This window comes from Papio anubis, chromosome 3, assembly GCF_008728515.1.
Source record: "Papio anubis isolate 15944 chromosome 3, Panubis1.0, whole genome shotgun sequence".
In the NCBI taxonomy this organism is placed as follows: Eukaryota; Metazoa; Chordata; class Mammalia; order Primates; family Cercopithecidae; genus Papio; species Papio anubis.
In genome coordinates, this window is record NC_044978.1 from 177,821,650 (window position 1) to 177,840,188 (window position 18,539).

At 40.2% G+C, this 18,539-nt stretch overlaps 1 protein-coding gene across 1 annotated transcript in view; it reads left to right on the forward strand.

The window, feature by feature from the left end:
* The window catches only part of STK32B (serine/threonine kinase 32B), a 412,340-nt gene that overhangs the window by 87,839 nt on the left and 305,962 nt on the right, over positions 1–18,539 (forward strand). The window contains exon 2 of the mRNA XM_003898462.5: positions 1,135–1,190. Within this exon, the coding sequence (XP_003898511.1) occupies positions 1,135–1,190 (56 nt within the window). The remainder of the gene's footprint in view (positions 1–1,134; positions 1,191–18,539) is intronic.

Genomic DNA, 18,539 nt, shown 5'->3' on the forward strand with positions numbered 1-18,539 from the left:
GAGGGCAGCCTTCTGGAGATGCAGAGAGAACAACGGTAGGGCAAGGAAGAGAGCACTCAAGGCCTGGGAGTGGCTGTTGTCACATGTCTGGCATTCAGTAGGTGATGGGAGTGAGCAGGGAGGGGAGGCAGGAGAAGCAGCTGAAGCCCTGCAGCCCTGGGGAAGGATTTCCTTTTTCCACTGAGAGCAATGGAGGGGACATTGGAGGGGAGGAAGCAGAGGACAGGCAAGATCATTCAGCTCCTCACACATTTCCCTGAGTGGAAGAGTCAGGTGAGGGTATTGGGAGGCCACCATAGTGGTCCAGGAGACAGAAGATGGTGGATTAGACTAGAAAAGTGGCCATAGGGCTGGACAGGTATGAGATACTGTGTGGAGACAACATGGAGCTACCCGATGAAAGATCGGACATGGGGTAAGGGGAGAAAGGAGTCAAGGATGAGTCCCATTTTTTAACACATATAGTGCCCGTGAATGTTGAGACCACTTATCCTGCATTCTGCTTTGGATCTGTTGAGTTCACGGTGGCTTTGGAACCTCCATGAGGACCTGTGGCAGGCACTGACACATACAGTCAAGGCTAGAGACACCTTGGAGAGCCATTGCCAATTAGATGGTCATTGCAGCCTTTGGAGCCCATGACAAGGGAACGGTTGTAGGACAAAGGCTTGACAGACTCTAGTATTTAATGCCTGGGAGGACAGGGCTGAGTGTGCATAAGAAAGTGAAGCATGAAAGGGATAATTGAGAGAGTGGACAAGTCAAAGGAGGGGAGGATGTCCATGGGATTTACTGGCAAGGCCATGCATTGTTGACCTGTCTTGGTGTAGGGAAGCATGTAGAAGCCAGGCAGAAGTGGGGTGGAGAGTGAAGCAGCAAGACTGCAGAGCCCCATCAAGAAGTGTGGTGTGAAGGAAGGCTTCAGATGGACAATATGTGTGCTGGGGAAAAAATGGAATGTGCTGCAAATTCCCTTGTGGATCCCTTCAAGGGTGGACAGCTGCTCTGGCAAGTATAGTGCACCTGACCCAGAAGCCTTTGGAATAGGTGGATAGGTACATAGGTAAGGATATTCAAGGAGCAATACCAGGTTTAGCAAATCTGACTTGTTTCCTTTTTTTTTTTCTTTTACAGTCAACTTTGACCATTTTCAGATTCTGCGGGCCATTGGTAAAGGGAGTTTTGGAAAGGTAAGAATATAAATGTCTAGACCACTGGGCTTAAGTATGTGTGTATATTTGTGCGTCTGTGTGTTGGTTGCTGGGCACTGGGAATGTTCTGTTTGGCAGTAAGATTTCGACTTGACAAATTTGAAATGTGAAAGGAAGTCTGAATAGTTTCCTTTGGATCTGGTGTAATTTTTTTTCTGAAAATTAAATTACCACAACAGCCCTGGTTTAGGTGAATTACAGTGGTAATTATTTCAAGATTGCCAATGCCATTTGTTCCTTGAGAATCTAAATGAGGAAAGTTGAAAAAAGCCCATAAACATCACAAAGGCAGCTCTTTCCAGCAACATAGACATTTGTTGTTTTGGAAAGTTCGTATTTGTGATCTTTGACTATTTTTTTTGAATGGGTATAAAAGACTAGGAGAAGATGGCAGGAGTTTTTAGAAAACAAAAATGCTCCCCCAGTCAAGCCCCAGTCTGTTCCCACATACTCAGAAATTTTTTTGGGCAATAATTTCTTTGAGTACCTATTGAATGCCAGATATTCTGTTATGTTTTTTCATAGCTGTTGTTATTTCCATTTTACAGATGGAAAAGCTTAGATGTAAAACGTAGTCTCTCTAACTCAGAAAGATCGAGCAGGTTACCCTTGGCCACACAGGCAGAAGTATCAGAACTGGGATTTGAACTGAAGGCTGACCAGGGGCCTCCTATTTCAGCAACCCACACTCTTGGTTAGACTATTTAAAACTCATAGAGCTAAACTGAGGCATGTGACTTAAGAAGTTAGATAGACCCAGACAACTTCCCTCCCTCCTTCCCTACTTCTATTAATCCAATCCATGCATACTAATTGAATGCAAACCCTGTACCAGGCACTCTTTTAGACTCTCTTGATCAGTAGTAACCAAAACAGACCCAAGTGTCTTTTCTCCTAGGGCTTACATTAAAAAAAGTGAGAGAGATGAGAAACAGATAATCGTATGCCTTTATGGTACATTAGATAATGATAAGTACATTAAAATACAGTAAGGTAAGGGGAATACGGAGTTATAGGAGAGCGGCAGGGAGAAGTTGCTGTTTTGCAGAGCCGAGCTATCATTAGGGTGGCCACTAACCACATGTGGATATTTACATTTAAATTAACATTAAGTAAAATGATAACAATTCAGTCCGCAGCACACTAACTGCATTTTAAATGCTCAGTAGCCACGTGTAGCCGGTGGCTACTGTATTGGAAGCTCAGGTTATAGAGCATTTCCGTATCATAGACAGTTCTGCAGGACAGTGCTCTCATGCATTTCCATATCATGGACGGTTCTGCAGGACAGTGCTCTCATACAGGGTGTCAGGGACATCCTTGATAATAAGATGACATGTGAGCAGGGCCCTGAAGGAAGTGAAGGAGGAAGACAGGCAAGTTCCAGGCAGAGGGAACCTCAAGTGTACATTCCGTGGAAGGGAGTGTGCTCTGTGTCTTTGAGGGGTTTCCAGGCAATGGGAGTGGTACAAGGTAAGGTCAGTGAAGTGGGCAAGGCCCAGGTCTTGGAGGACTTCATCCATGTGGTAAAGGCTTTGGTCATTTCACGGAGTGAGAAGAGAAGGCTTGGGGGGTTCTGGGGGAGGAGTTGCATGATCTGTTTGTAGAAGTTCATAGAAGTTCACTTTGGCTGCCTTGTGGAGAACAGCCTGGGAGTGGCCACAGCAGCAGCAGGGAGCCCTGTGGGGAGAGGAGGTGGTGGCCTGGGGCATGTTGGCGGTGCTGGGGGTGGTGAGAAAGAGTCAGATTTTGGATATATTTTGAAAGTGTCCCCAAATCAAGTGGTCAATAGGTAGGGGGTCTCTGCAGTAGCTCAGAGGCTGTCTGATGTCATCACAGGTCTGGACACTTTTCATCCACGCCCTCCACCTTCCTCAGTGGGATGAGACTTTCTCCTCAGGTTTCCTATCTGATGGTTTAGAGGTTGCCAAGTTCTGTGTATCACATCTTCACACAACTGCTCCTCACTTGTGCGACTTTGTCAGAGAAGGACTTCCCTCCTGGAAACCTCCCAGCCAACCCTTGTTTCGTTGGCTCTAATTGGTCACATGACCACCGCTTGCTACTGAGGGAAGCATCTTCCATTTTCAGCCTGTAGCTGGGAGACGAGCTCTTCCAGTAGAGAAGGGCAGGAGGATAGTTTGGGTGGACACAGAAAAGTGCCCTTGGGAATGTCTGATACACTAACTATCCTTGTGCCCGCTGCTTGGGGAGCAAAGTTGAGTAAGATGTGGTCCCGACTGACCAGAAACTCGTCGTTTGATGGGGTAGACAGTTGTGTGGACCAGTATGTTCAATGGTCAACTCTATTCCTGGGAAAAATCTCTTCTTCCGTGGGGAGTATTTTCTGATGATTTCTGCTTCTCTTTTGCTTATGTGGACCTTCTTACAGAAGCCTTTCTAAACATGACACATTTGGGGTTAATTCACTAACCAGAATGGTATTGAGTTGTGCCGCGTTCTGCACAACTCAATACCATTTTAATTTGTCTTTTCCACACAATCCGGACTTCACCGTAGGCACATAGAGGCACCACAGAGCCTCCTGCCTTTTCTGAATCTCGTTCCTGAGTTCCTCTATGTGCACATTTAACAGTGTTGGTCATTCATGTTGTCAAGTGAATTGGGTCACTGGATAATTTAACAGACATTCACTGGGCCACCGAAGGGGCCATGTGCTGCATTAGACTCTGTTTTCCTGGCAAGACTTGGAACTTGCTGAGGGCAGAAATCTTGTTTAAAAATCAGATATAAAAAACAGTAAATTTTGTTACAGTATATGATGGTTAATTTTATGTATCAACTTGGCTAGGCCATGGTGCCCAGATGTTTGCTCAAACCTCGATGTAGATGTCACTGCGAAGGTATTTTTTTAGATGAGATTAACGTTTAAATCAGTAGACTTTAAGTAAAGAAGTTGACTCTCCACAATGTGGATGGGCCTCATCCAACCAGTTGAAGACCTTAGGAGAGAAAGACTGACTTCCCTTGATGAAGGAGGAATTCTGCCTCCTGGTGGCCTTCGGACGGGAGTTGCAATATTAGCTTTTTTCTGAATTTCCAGCCTGCCAGCATGCCCCGTAAAAGTCAGAAGTCAGATTTGCAAGCCCCTACAACTGTGTGAACCAGTTCTTTAAAATAAATCTGTCTTTGTCTGTCTGTCTATCCATCCATATTCTGTTGATTCTGTATTCTGGAGAACCCTGACTGACACATGGCACGCTAGTGGGACAACAAGAGCACGTGCAGGCTCCAGCCCAGGTAGGGAAAAGGAGGATTCTAGAAAGAGCCAAAGAGAAAAGAGTTCACATGTACAGCAAACTGTACGAGTTTAAACCTCTTGTCTCCTTGGTGCTTTTGACTCTCTGCAAATGATTATTCAGAAATCGTGTTGTATATCTGACAGGTGCCCCTTTGGATCCTGGTGAGCTTCCCATGCCTGCTTTTATTCTGGAGCCCATGCATCACACCAGCCCCTCACTTCCTCCTTCTCACACTTCCTCATGGGTCAGGAAGGGAGGATGTTCAGTTCTCCAGGCCTGGATTGTATGGTGAAGAGTTGAAGTTTCCCTTGTATGGTGAGAGGAGCCACGTAGTCCTGCAGACTGATAAACCAATCTCAGGACCAGTTCACAGACACACACCTCTCAGCCCTTCCTCCTGCCTCCACTATGTTCCCATAGGCATTTGCTCCCAGCCTACTGTCCTGTCTGCTTGGCACTCATACTATCCCTGAGAATTCCCTGTCTTTGGCCAGGAGCAGTGGCTCACGCCTGTAATCCCAGCACTTTGGGAGACCGAGGTGGGAGGATCACAAGGTCAGGAGATGGAGACCATCCTGGCTAACATGGTGAAGACCTGTCTCTACTAAAAATACAAAAAAAAAAAAAAAAAATTAGCCGGGTGTGGTGGCGGGGAGGGGGACGCTTGTATTCCCAGCTACTCGGGAGGTTGAGGCAGGAGAATGGTGTGAACCCAGCAGGTGGAGCTTGCAGTGAGCCGAGATCACACCACTGCACTCCACGCTGGGCAACAGAGCAAGAATGTCTCAAAAAAAAAAAAAAAAAAGAATTCTGTGCCTCCAAACTGGCCAGCATGAGGACCCGGACTCTAGGTCTCCTATTTCCTTTCTTACCTGCACTTCTTAAGTGGAAGGAAGTGCCAGGCAAAGTCAGGACCAAGCTCCCAGAATCCCTAGAACTCCAGGGCCCTGAGGCTGCCCAGTGGTCCCTGCTGCCCTCCCAAAGGGGGACCCAGGTGCTCCCTCTGCCTTCTTTTTCTCCAGAAGGTGGATCTTAGCAAAGCTTCCCCTTACTTTGTCTGACCTTCCGTCATTCATGCTGGCTTCTTCCTCCATTAGCACCCGTCTAAAAATGTGTCTCCAGTGAGTAACTTGTATTTTGAATGTCCACTCCAGCCTCCACCAGCCAGGATGTTGTGATGTCAATGACATTTTCCCTCTTGAAGCAAGTTCGCCATCTGTACCTCCACCTACTCCCCTGACCCAGCTGGAATTAGGCCTCTACTTTAGAGTGTTTTCCATAGGAGTGATCGGTTAGTCAGTGTTCATAAGGAGTAGCTCATTCTTACATAATATCTTGGGCAGACACAAATTTCCCTTGGGATAGTTACCACCACTGGGAAGTCAGCTCAGCAAGTGTTTATGAGAGTGCAAGGCAGTGTGGCATAGCACAGGGAGCAAGCAGTTTGAAAACTAGACAAACAAGGATTCAAATGCCATTCATGCATGCACTTTGAGCCTCTGTGTCTTCACGTGTAAAATAGACATATTGGTGTCTTCTATATAGGGCTGTCGTGAGAGGTTAATGAGATGGTATAGTAGAATGCCTAGCACAGAATCCAACCTGATATTCAATAAATATTGATTCTCTTGTTGCTTAAGGCTCTTTTTCCCCTACGCAGCAGGGAGTGAGGAAGGGAGACCAACTGAAAGTGCTTTTTGGCAGTTTGTGGCGTGAAGAGTTCTTGCTTGGAGGGCCACTTGTCTGGACACAAATATGGTACTGGGACAGGCAGGGCTGTTGTGTATACTTAAGTTCCCAGAATATCTCACCATGTGACATATGTCACTGCTGATAAACGGTGGGATAAGGCCTAACAAGACTCATGATCTTGCATGATACTCATTCTTCTTGGAAACTGTACAGCTCTGGGCTTAGCACTGACATTGTCTTTGTATTTTCTCTAAGTCTGTGTCTTTTCTGGTTATTGGAAATTTGTGTGGAGTTGATACAAAATCAGGCAGCTTAGGTTCATTTGTTAATTCACTCATTCACTCATCCATCCATCCATCCATCCAACATACGGAGGACCAATTTGCTCTGGGCCCTATTCTAGGTACTGAGGTTACAAAAATGAACCAGATATGATGCCTGCCTTTGAGGATCTCTCAGATACATGCAGGAGGCAGAGAAATAAACAGTTAACTCTAGTCCACTCTGAAAAGCATGGTAGGGGAGGAACGCTTATGGTTTATGGGTGTACAGGGTTGGAATGGAGGATGCCTAATTCAAACTTCAAAAGCTGTGATGCCCTTGCTGTCAAGGGCAGGGTTGACTGGATACCCATATGATTTTTTCCCATCATTTTAGTATGAAAATGTGCAAACACACAGTGAAGGTGAAAGAATTTTACAGTAAGCACCAGTGTCTTCCACCTACATTCCCAATTAACATTCTGCCAAACTTATTTTATGAAATACCTGTCCTTCTACCCACACATCAATCCATTTTATTTTTTGATGCATTTCATAGTAAATTGCAAATATTTGTACATTTTGCCTTAAATATTTCAGCGTAGAGATTTACCTATAGTTTTTCTTTTGGTGTGAAATGTACATACAACAGAATGCACACATCTTAAACTTACATTTGTTGACTTTTGAGAAATGCATGCATCTGAGTAACCTAAACCCATACCAAAATATAGAATATCACCATCCAAAAGTTCTCTCTTGACCCTTTACAGTCAAAACCTATCCCAAACTCAAGTATTCCATCCATTAAGATTAGAGTTGACTGTTTTAAAATTTTGTATAAAATGGGATCATACAATATATAGTCTTTTGTTTAAAGCTTCATAATGTTTTACATTTTATATAATTTTTTTCAGCATAATGTTTTTGAGATTCATTTGTGTTGCTTTGTATCAGTATTTTGCCCTTATTGAGAAATAGTATTCAATCCCATTAATATATCACAGTTGGTTAATCCATTTTCATCATAATAGACTCCAGGACTGTTTCCAGTTTTGACTATTTTGCAAAAAGTTGCTATGAAAATTTGTATAGAAATCTTTTTGTGGACATATGATTTTATTTCTTTGGGGTAAATGTCTAGGATTGGAATTCCTGGGACATAGGATAGATATGTATTTAATTTTATACAAAAATGCCAGAAGATTTTCCAACGTGTCTGTACCATTTTATTCTCCTACTAAGAGTTCCATTGTTTCATATCCTTGCCAACATATGATACTATCAATATTTTAACTTTAGCTATTCTGATGAGTGTTTTGTAGTATCTCAATGTGATTTTAACTTACATTTCCCTGATGACTTATGACAATAAGCATTTTTTCATATGCTTAATGGCCAGTTATATATCTTAATGGCCAATTACAGAAATTTGGTAAAGTGCCTGTTCAAAACTTTTTGCTATTTTTTTTAAAAAATGGGTTGTCTTATTATTTAATTGTGGGATACATATCTGGATACATTCTGTCAGATATGAGACTATTTTCAACAAGACTGGTTTACCTGTTAATTTTATTAGTGGTGAGTTTTGATACATGAAAGTTTTCCATTTTGATAAAATCTAATTTGTAGAGTGTTTTTGCTTTTAGGGTCATTGTTTTATGCAATTTGTATAAGAAAACCTGGCTCACCAAAACATATTCAATTCACAAAGATATTTTTCTGTGTTTACTTTCTAAAAGTTTTATAGTTTTAGCTTATAAATTTAATTTTATAATTCATTTTGATTTGGTTTTTTGTGTGGTGTGAGGTAGGGTCAAGTTTTTTTGTTTTTTTTTTTTGTTTTTTTTTCCTCCTAGTGTGGACGTCAATTTCTTGAAAAGGATTTTTTTGTTTATTGGATTGTGTACTAGGGTTCTCTAGAGGGACAGAACTAATAGGATATATGTATATATGAAGGGGAGTTTATTAAGGAGAATTGCCTCCCATGATCACAAGGTGAAGCCCCACGATAGGCCATCTGAAAGTTAAGGAGCAAGGAAGACAATAGTGGCTCAGTTCAAGTCCCAGAACCTCAAAACTAGGGAAACTGACAACGCAGCCTTCAGTCTGTGACTGAAAGCCTGGGAGCCCCTGGCAAACCACTGGTGTAAGTCCAAGAATCCAAGAGCCGAAGAATTTGAAATCTGATGTTGTAGGACAGAAAGCATATCCAGCACAGGAGGAAGATGAAGGCTGGAAGACTCAGCAAGTCAGTTTCTTGCACCTTCTTCTGCCTGCTTTTTCTAGCTGGACTGGCAGCCGATTGGATGGTGCCCACCCATGCTGTAGGTGGGTCTTCCTGAGGGGGGTCTTCCTCTCCCAGTCCACTGATTCAAATGTCGGTCTCTTATGGCAACACCCTCACAGACGTACCCAGATACATCCAGAACCAATACTTTGCATCCTTCAATCCAATCAAGTTGACATTTAGTATTAACCATCACAGATAGCTTTGGGGTTCATATGAAAAAATTAGATGATTTGTATGTCTTCTTCTGTACTCTCAATTTTGTTCATTTGACCTACTTGTTGATCCTTATGCAAGTACTAGTCTGTCTTAATTACTGCAGGTTTCTGGTGTGTCTTAAAATCAAGTAGTATAAGTTCTCCACATTTATTCTTTTTCAGGATTGTTTTGAATATTCTAGATCATTGATTTTCATACAAATTTTGGAGTTGCTTATCAATTCTACAAAAAATCTGTGGAATTAAATTGGTACATTAAACCTGCACATCAATTTGGAAATAATTATATCTTAAGAGTAGGGAGTCTTCTAATCCATGGACACGGCATATCTCTTTATTTCTATTTATCTCTATTTTTATTAGGTATTTAAAATTCTATTTTAGTGATGTTTTGTAATTTTTAGGGTAGAGGTTTTGCCCTGTTTTGCACTAGTGTTTTTCTCAAATAGTTCATGATTTTTTTTGTGGGGGGACAGGGGAAGACATTATTGTAATGAAATTGTTTTTAATTGTTTACTACTAGATAGAAAAATACAATAAAATTTTTGTATCCTAATCTCATGCCCTGAGACCTTGCTAATTAACTAATTAGTTGTGATAGTTGTTTTATAGTGTTTTGGAGATTTTCTATGTCAACAATCATTCCATTTGCTAATAAAAGGTTTACCTATTTTCTCCTTTATTTATGCTTTTTAAATCTTTATTGCAGTAGCTAAAACCTTCAGTACAATATTGAGGAGAAGTGATGGGAGCAAGCATCATTGTTTTGTTCTTAATTTTAGGGCAAAAAGTGCTCAGTCTTTCACCACTAAAAACATGTTTATTTCTAAGTTTTTCAGAGATACAATTTATCAAATTGAGCAACTCTTTTTAGTTGTAGTTTTCTGGAACCGTTTATCATGTTTTGTTGTTGAATTCTATGAAATACTTTTTCTACATAGATTGAAATGATCATATTTTTTCTCCATATTTTGTTACTATGCTAAATTACATTGATTAATTTCGAAATTTTAAACCAACTATATATTACTGAGATAAATCCTACTTGAATATGATACCTTATTCTTTTTATGTATTGTTGAATTTGATTTGCTAATATCTTATTAGAGAATTTTACATCTACATTCATAAGGAATATTAGTCTGCTTTTTTGGTAATATCTTCGTCAAATTTGTCTTCAGGGTTATAGTAGTCTCTAAGATGAGTTCAGTCATTTTCCTTCTCTATTTTCTGAAAGCACTTGTGTAAAGTTGGTGTTAATTCTTTAAATGTTTAGTAGGATTTACAAATGAAATTATCTGGGTATAGAGTTTTCTTTCTAGTAAGGCTTTTGACTACAAAATTAGCTTCTTTAGTAGATATAAGGCTCTCAGATGTTGTGTTTTTTCATATCTAACTTTTGGTAAGTTATATTTTTCAAGAAATTAGTTTTCTCTATGTTGGCAAATTTGTTGGCACAAGTATTTCATGATGTTCTCATAGGATCTTTTTAATTGTTGTAGTGTCTGTGGTTGTAACTCCTTTCATTTCTGATACTAGCAGTTTGCCTTCTTTCTCTTATTTTCTTGTTCAGTTTATAATCTTAACTCTTCAAGAGAGAACCTATGGTCATTGATTTTAGATATTTTATTCTAATATAAGCATTTTAAGCTATAAATTTTCCTCTAAGGACTACTTTAGTTACACCCCCAAATTTGATATATTGTATTTTGATTATTATTTAGTTAATATTTTCTAATTCCCCTTGTGATTGCTTCTTTGACCCATGAATTACTTAGTTATGTGTTGTTTAACTTGCAAATATTTGGTCTTCTTCGAAGCTTTTTATTGTTACTGGTTCTAATATTTTTCACTGTGGTCCAAGAACATACTCTACAATTTTGAGACTCATTTTATGCCCAGCTTATGATCTACCTTCATAAACACACTATGCCCACTTGAAAAAAATGTGTATTTCAAAGTTGTTAGGTGTAAGATTCAGTAGATATTAGTCCAGTCAAAGTGGTTAATATTATTCACAGCTTCCATGTCATTGCTGATTTTTAAAATCTAGTTTTATTAATTTCTGGACGGTTGTGTGAAATATCCAACTAAAGTTGTGGAATTATTTCTTCTTCTTTTAATTCTGTCAATGTTTGCTTCTTATACTTTGAGATATGTTGTTAGAGGAATACATATTTATGATTATTTCCTTGTGATGAATTGTGCCTATTATTATAAAATATCCTTCTCTTTTTCTTCTAGTACTCTTTATTTTGGAACTTATTTTGAGATCAGAGTACCCATTCTAATCTACTTACGATTACTACTATGATCACTACTTATGCTTATTGAGTTCAGACATTTTTCTTCTTTATTTTCTTAAAATGCTTGTGTAAAGTTGGTGTTACTTTTTAAAATGTTTGATAGGATTTACAATGAATTTATATAGCCATTCTAACCTACTTATGCTTACTGTTTCCATGACATGTATTTTTCTCTGCTTTTATTTTCATTCTTTGTTTTTATATTTAACATTAATTTCTTGAGGATAGTGTATAGTTAGGTCTTGCTTTAAAAAAAATCCATTCTGACAATCTCTGCTTTTTAATTGTATTGTTTAGTTTGACTTAGGCCTACTGTTGTTTTATTTGCTTTCTTCTTACCTCTTCTTTTTTTCTTGTCTCTGTTTCTTCTTTCTTGTATTGTGGATTAGTTGAATATTTAAAACTATCTTTTAATTTATCTATTGACTTTAAGTGTACATTCCAGTATTATGTTTTTAAAATGTTTCTCTAAAGGATTATACTGTACATTCTTGATTTATTTCACAGTCTGTTGAGGGTTAATATTTTACACTTTACATAAAATGTGAAAACCTTACAACTGTAGAGGCCCATCTACCACCCTGTCTGCCTTATAGTATAGGTGTCAAATGTATTGCAGCTTCTTAAATTCTAAGTCTCTAATACAACGTTATAGTTTTTGCTTTAAAAATATATATGTATAATTAAATAGAAACAGCTAGAATATATTGTTATTAGGTGTAAGATTTTGCGTTTAAAAATTAGGAGGAAAATAGTTTTTGATATTTATCCATATTTTTAAGGAAAATCTAAGTTTCTCTCTGGTATCATTTCCATTCAGCCTGAGGAATTTCCTTTAGTATTTTATGTGGGACGTGTCTCCTCTTAATTTATTCTCTTTATTTTATCTGAAATGTATTTATTTCACCTTCTTTCTTTTTTTTATTATTATTATACTTTAAGTTCTAGGGTACATGTGCACAGTGTGCAGGTTTGTTACATAGGTATACATGTGCCATGTTGGTGTGCTGCGCACCCATTAACTTCTTTCTTGAAGAATGTTTCTACTGGATACAGATTTTTAGGTTGACAGGTGTTTTTCCTTCCATTACTTTAAAGATTTTGTCTCATTGTCATCTGACTTTCACAATTTCTAATGAGAAGTCATCAAAGTTTGAATTGTTATTGTCCAGTATGTAATGTGTCACTTTTGTTTTCCTCCTTTCAAAAAGTCCCTTAAAATTTGACTTTTAGAAGTTTACCTATGATATGCATCGGTGGAAACTCTTGACTGAAAAAACAGTTTTTCTTGCTTTGTTTAGATTTCCTATCGTTTCCTTTATTTCAGTCATATTGCCCTTTATATCATGTAGCATAGTCATAGCAACTGCTTTATTGTCCTTTTGCTAATTACAGCATTTGGGTCATCTTCAGATTCGCCTCCATTGATTATCTGTGTTCTGTTGAGAGTGGGTCACATTTTCCTGGTTTTATATGTCAAGTAGTTTTGTCTTACATCCTGGACATTGTGAGTGTTATTTGGTAGAAACTTTGAATTCTATCGTATTTTTTGAAAACATATTTTTAACAAGCAGTTAACTTGGTTGGACTTATATTGCATATTCTGCCTCTTGGGCAGGCACATAAATCTCAGACCATTTTTTTTTTTTTACTTAACTGAACGCTTTCAGCTTGTTCTATGTCTGTGATCTTTAGGAGTCAGCAGTAGATTTGGTCAGAGGTTATTTACCACATTTGAGGCTCCTCTTGGATTTCTCCTCTTGGATCCTCTTGGATTTCTCAGAAAGAGTTGTGGCCCAGTGAAGTTAGGAGGTTTGCCCATAATCTCATGAACAGTGGCTGAACTTAAACAACAGCAAGAAAAACAAAAATATTTTAGAGTAGTGTCTCATCTTAATGTGGAGAATTCATGGCTTCAGGACAATTGAGGCATTCCTTTTCAATCCATGACCCAGTTGACATCACAAAGAGGCATACCACTTTCCCCCCATGTCATTGAGAGTTTTGTTCCTGAATCTTTTGTACTCCTTCATGACAAGCGACCAAATCTGTTAGCGTGTGGCCTCAAGATTTTCAAATTGGCTGTAGCCTGTCATCATCCCTGGAAAATGGAATGGATCTTTTGAGAAATGTAAGCTTTCTAGAAGGTCTATTTCTAAGTTGCTTTTGGGTGGTAGCAATTTCTTGATGACACGCACATTTATATAGAATGTCCACAAATGTCCAGTATTCAGCATGAGGTTAGCCTACTTTAAGGGAATAAAGCATAGCTTTACTCTGGTCAAAATGCTAAATAATCCCTGCCTTTCATAATAAATGCAGGTGAAGTCTACATGACTATCATTCAAGTGAAGGTGGAGGGGGCTGACATAAGATGAAGAAAGCCATCCTCCTCATATTGAATAAATATTTTGGCTTTGCCGTCTGCCTTTGGCAGTTTTGATATCTGGCATTTATTAAGAGTTTTCCAGAAAGACATTTCATTGTTAAACTATGACAGTAGCCTTGGTTATCAGGAAAGAACACATGTGAATTCACAGAAATCTCATTTCACTGTCATGCTGGGAGAAGTTGTGCCTCCCAGTATAGCACCAAAGTAAACAACTGCTGGCAATCCATTGATTTTTAGCAATAATTTACTCACATTTTAAATAACCATTTTATGACTAAATTCTGGGACGGTTGAGGCACACCAGATTAATTTGTGTATAACCAGTGGAAATGGTTTAGATTTTGGAGTCAGGCCAATGCTGATATGTGTTAGTGGTGGGTACCTAGGAAAGCAAATTAACTTCTCTGCAGCTTAGTGTTCTCATCTGTAAAATGGAAAGGGAATGGAGAACCGTGGTACACTGGAGTGGCTGTTTTTGACTCTCCAGCATGCTTCTGGATCCCTTTTTCTTATTATAATAACATTCCTTCCCTTTGGAGAACACCTGCTCTCCATGTCACTGTGGTCCCCCATTCATGTTGACTGTGTGATGTGCCTGTGCCAGCCACATGGACCATATTCAGCCAGACATAGTGCTTGGTCCAAGGTGTGGCCGTGTGATCCAAGCCCAACCGTTCAGAAACCTTCTGTGGAATCAGAGGTGAAAAACTTGCTCTCAGTTATCATGCGCTGTAAGAAAACAGGTCTGCATTTTTTTGGTCATTGTCCTTAGCAGTTGGTGAAGATGAAGGTTTACCTGTAGAAGAAAAGAATGAAGCTTAAAGCAAACAGAAACAGATATACGAGGTAGGTGAAGAGATGGTGTTGTTGGTGAGGGTTGAGATTAAGGTGAGGCAAGTAAGTTAAACATGTACCTTGCTTTCTTGAATTTTGCACATGCAGGCTTGGCACTTGCTTCCTTAAATTTTGCACCCTGGGCACATCACTGGCCTCACCCTGGTCCTGGCTCTGCTGATGACTGTCCTCACCTGGATTCCTCCAGAAGTTGATTTTGAGAGAAAGAATTTAGTGCAAGCTGTTTATTCGAAGATGATCCCAGGAAACATTTGTGAGAGAGTAGTGAGACAGAGAAAGGAAGGCAGTCAGTAAAGGGTTTTTGATCAAGCCACTCACCCCGGTGGGCTTCTGCAGCTTACTTTCATGGAGGGTGTCAGGAAACAGTGCAGAGTGTGTGTCTGGTGGCCGCAGATGAGAAGCTAATGCATGGATGCGCAATTTTCATTCAGTGACGGTGGAGGGCTGCCCGTGCAGCATTGCCTCTCCTGCACCTTTGGCTTGCTCTTTGTGGGCCATTGCAGGTGTCACAGTAAGCCTGAGGTGTGTGGATGTGATGAGAGGGACCTAGGTGGACACAGCAGCGCTGCCACCTTCTCATTTTCCTGTTCCCGTGACTTACCCACTGTCCTTACCAGCTGCAGGAACTAACATCCTTTTCCGCTCAAGTGAGATCATGTTGGGCTTCCAGTGTTTGCCACCTAAAGAGTCCTGACTAATCAGGAACTAATAATGATGGTCCTGGCAACTGGAGACCCATTGTCTCCCTTGTCCCACTAATAGCCCAGTATGCTGGATGTTATTATCTCCGTTTTACAGATGATGAATCCGAGGCCTGGAGAGGACCCCTCCGCCACGCACAGCACATTTTATTTTCACATGTCCCTCTCAGATGCAGAAGTGACATTGAAACTGGCTTCTATCACAGGCACATCTGCTGGAAACCAGTGGGGTCCGGAGGAAAACGCCCATCAGTGTCCAATGACAGACATTTGGTTTTGGATGCAACAGGGCGTAGAGGAAAGGGTACAGGCTTCCAGATGGGGGAGGTCTGGCTCTAGGTCAGAGCATGCTTCTTCCAGTCATGGAAACTTGGACCATGTGGCTCCTGCAACCCTCCCTTTTGTCTTCTGAGGAAAAGTAATGATTATAATGGACTTCAGGTTCTTATGTGAGAATAAGGGGGCAAGCAATGTTCAGCCCTCAGCATGGTACCTGGTGTGTGGATGGCCTTTTTCTTTTTTTGTTTGTTTTTGTTTTCTTAATTTGGTAAAATTCAGCCTTCATTGATGGAAAAAACAAAAAACAAAAACAAACAAACTGTAAGGAAAGTAGGGCCTAGAAGGAACACTCTCAACCTGATAAAAAGCGTTTACCAAAAACATACAAAAACATTTTATATGATGCTGAAAGATCAAATGCTTTTCCAAAGTAGAAACAAGGCAAAGATATGACTCTTGCCACACCTATACACATCAACAAATGTCCTAGCTATTACAATAAGAAAATAAATAAAATCATACAGATTTACTATGAATAAACAGAACTGTCTCTATTCTTAGACTCATGTTTTTTCTACATGGAAAATATCAAAGAAACTACAAAATGTCTACTAGAATGAAAATATGAGCATAGCAAGCTTGGAGAATACAAAGTCAATATACAAAACTATGTTTATGCTTTGGAATATTTTTATTAAGATAGCAATTCTCTACAAACTTATATACTTACAGATTTGATTTTGATTCTGTAATCAAAGTCACAGAAGATTTTTTATAGTTGTCAGTAATAGATTCTAAAATTTCTGTTGAAAGTAAAGGACTTAGAAGAGCTAAAACAATTTTGTAAAACAAGATCAAAGTTGTAGAGGTATATTACCCGATATCAAGATTTACTGTGAACCTACAATGATTAAGACAGTATGTTATTGATGAAAGAATAAACACAAATAATAATGGAATTTGAGAGTCCTACTAATCTATGACTGGGTGGCCTTTTTCAAATGCCTTCCATCTTCTTTTATTATTTTTTTTTTATGACCGAGTTTCGCTCTTGTTGCCCAGGCTAGAGTGCAATGGCACAATCTTGACTCACTGCCACCTCTACCTTCCCGGTTCAAGCAATTCTGCTGCCTCAGCCTCCCAAGTAACTGGGATTACAGGCATGCACCACCAGGCCCAGTTAATTTTGTATTTTTAGTAGAGATGGGGTTTCACCATGTTGGTCAGGCTGGTCTCGAACTCCTGACCTTAGGTGATCCACCAGCCTCGGCCTCCCAAAGTGCTGGGATTACAGGCATGAGCCACCATGCCTGGCTGCCTTCCATGTCTTCTTGAAGCCAGCATGGCTAGGATTTTACTTGGCTTGTGGGTTCTAGAAGGATCTGGGTATCCACATGGAGGAACATTCCAGGGAGAAGACCTGGGACTGAGGCCCTTCCTGTGTCTGGTGCTCCTAGTGTTGTCCTCACCATCTCTGCCATACAGCAGTGCCAGGCTGCTGATCTGCCATCCCTATGTGACTGAGATTCCCAAGAGGCTGGGACCTGGTCGTGCCCATCCACACTTAGCTTGGTGCCCAACATGCGGTAAAGGCTCAGTAAGTGCTGGTTTAGTGAGTGCTCGGGTGAGAGAGGGAAGAGGACAGCAAGTCTTGGTCTAGATAGCAGCCAGGGATGTGTGCAAAGCGTGAATTAGCTTGCCTGGTTACTGCCTCCCTCCCACTCGGGATATGCGCCAGTCCCTCCATGCCAGCCCACGAGGTCATGCAATCTGGCTTGTGCCTGTTTTTCTGACTCTGCTTTCTATCCCCTCTGTCTTCCTGCTCATTCTGCTCCAGTCCTTCAGGTCTCTTGACCATACTGGAGTTATTTCTAACTCAGAACCTTCACACTTGCTCTTCTCTCTACCTCAGTCACCTTTTCCCCAGGTGTTTGCAAGGCTCACTTATAGCATACAGGGCTCTGCTCAGGTGTCCACTCTGCGGCACCTTCCCAGAATGCCCACCCTCTTCGTCTCCACCTCAGCCTTCCATGTTTCCTTGCCCTTCTCTTCCCCTTTTCTTTGTAGTACCTATAACTACCTGTGATTCTATTATGTGTTTATTCAGATGTCCTCTTGGTTATGGGTCTCATGCACCAGAACATAAGCTCTTTGGAGGCAGCAATGTTTCCTCTTGTTCCCTGTTTTATCCCCAGTTCCTGGTAAGCAGTATATATGCGCATGCGCGCGCGCGCACATACACACACACGCGCACATATATGTACATATACACACCTGTCAAACAGTTTATAGAGACACGTATATGTATATGCATATACATATTGACATATGTGCTGATATGGTTTGTCTCTGTGTCCCCACCCAAATCTCGTCTCGAATTGTAATCCCCACATGTCAAGCGAGGGGCCTGGTGGGAGGTGATTGGGTCATGGGGGCGGTTTCCCCCATGCTGTTCTCATGATAGTGAGTTCTCACGAGAGCTGATGGTTTTAAAGTGTGGCACTACCTTGCTCTTTCTCCTCCTGCCTTGTGAAGAAGGTGCCTGCCTGCCCTTTCACTTTCGCCATGATTGTAAGTTTCCTGAGGCCTCCCTGGCCAAACGGAACTGTGGGTCAATTAAACCTCTTTTCTTTATAAACTACCCAGTCTCAGGTAGTATCTTTACAGCAATGTGAGAACAGACTAATATATCCACCAAACAGTTCACATATATACACAGTGTCTAAGCAATATATACACATGTGCATATACATATACATATATACCTCTCTACATGATATATACAACCACTAAACAGTATATATGTACATATACATATAGATCCACCACAAAACATACAGTACACATATTCATACACATACATGTATATGCACACACATATACACTCATATGTATGTGTATAAATATACATATATACATACACCACTAAAGTGGTCTGTGTGTACACACATGTGCACATATATGTATCTGTGATACAGATAACATATATGAATATTATAGAAATAAATAACTATAAATGAATGAAGAACTTAACAATTAACCAGTCAACAGATACGATTTTCACAAATGGCT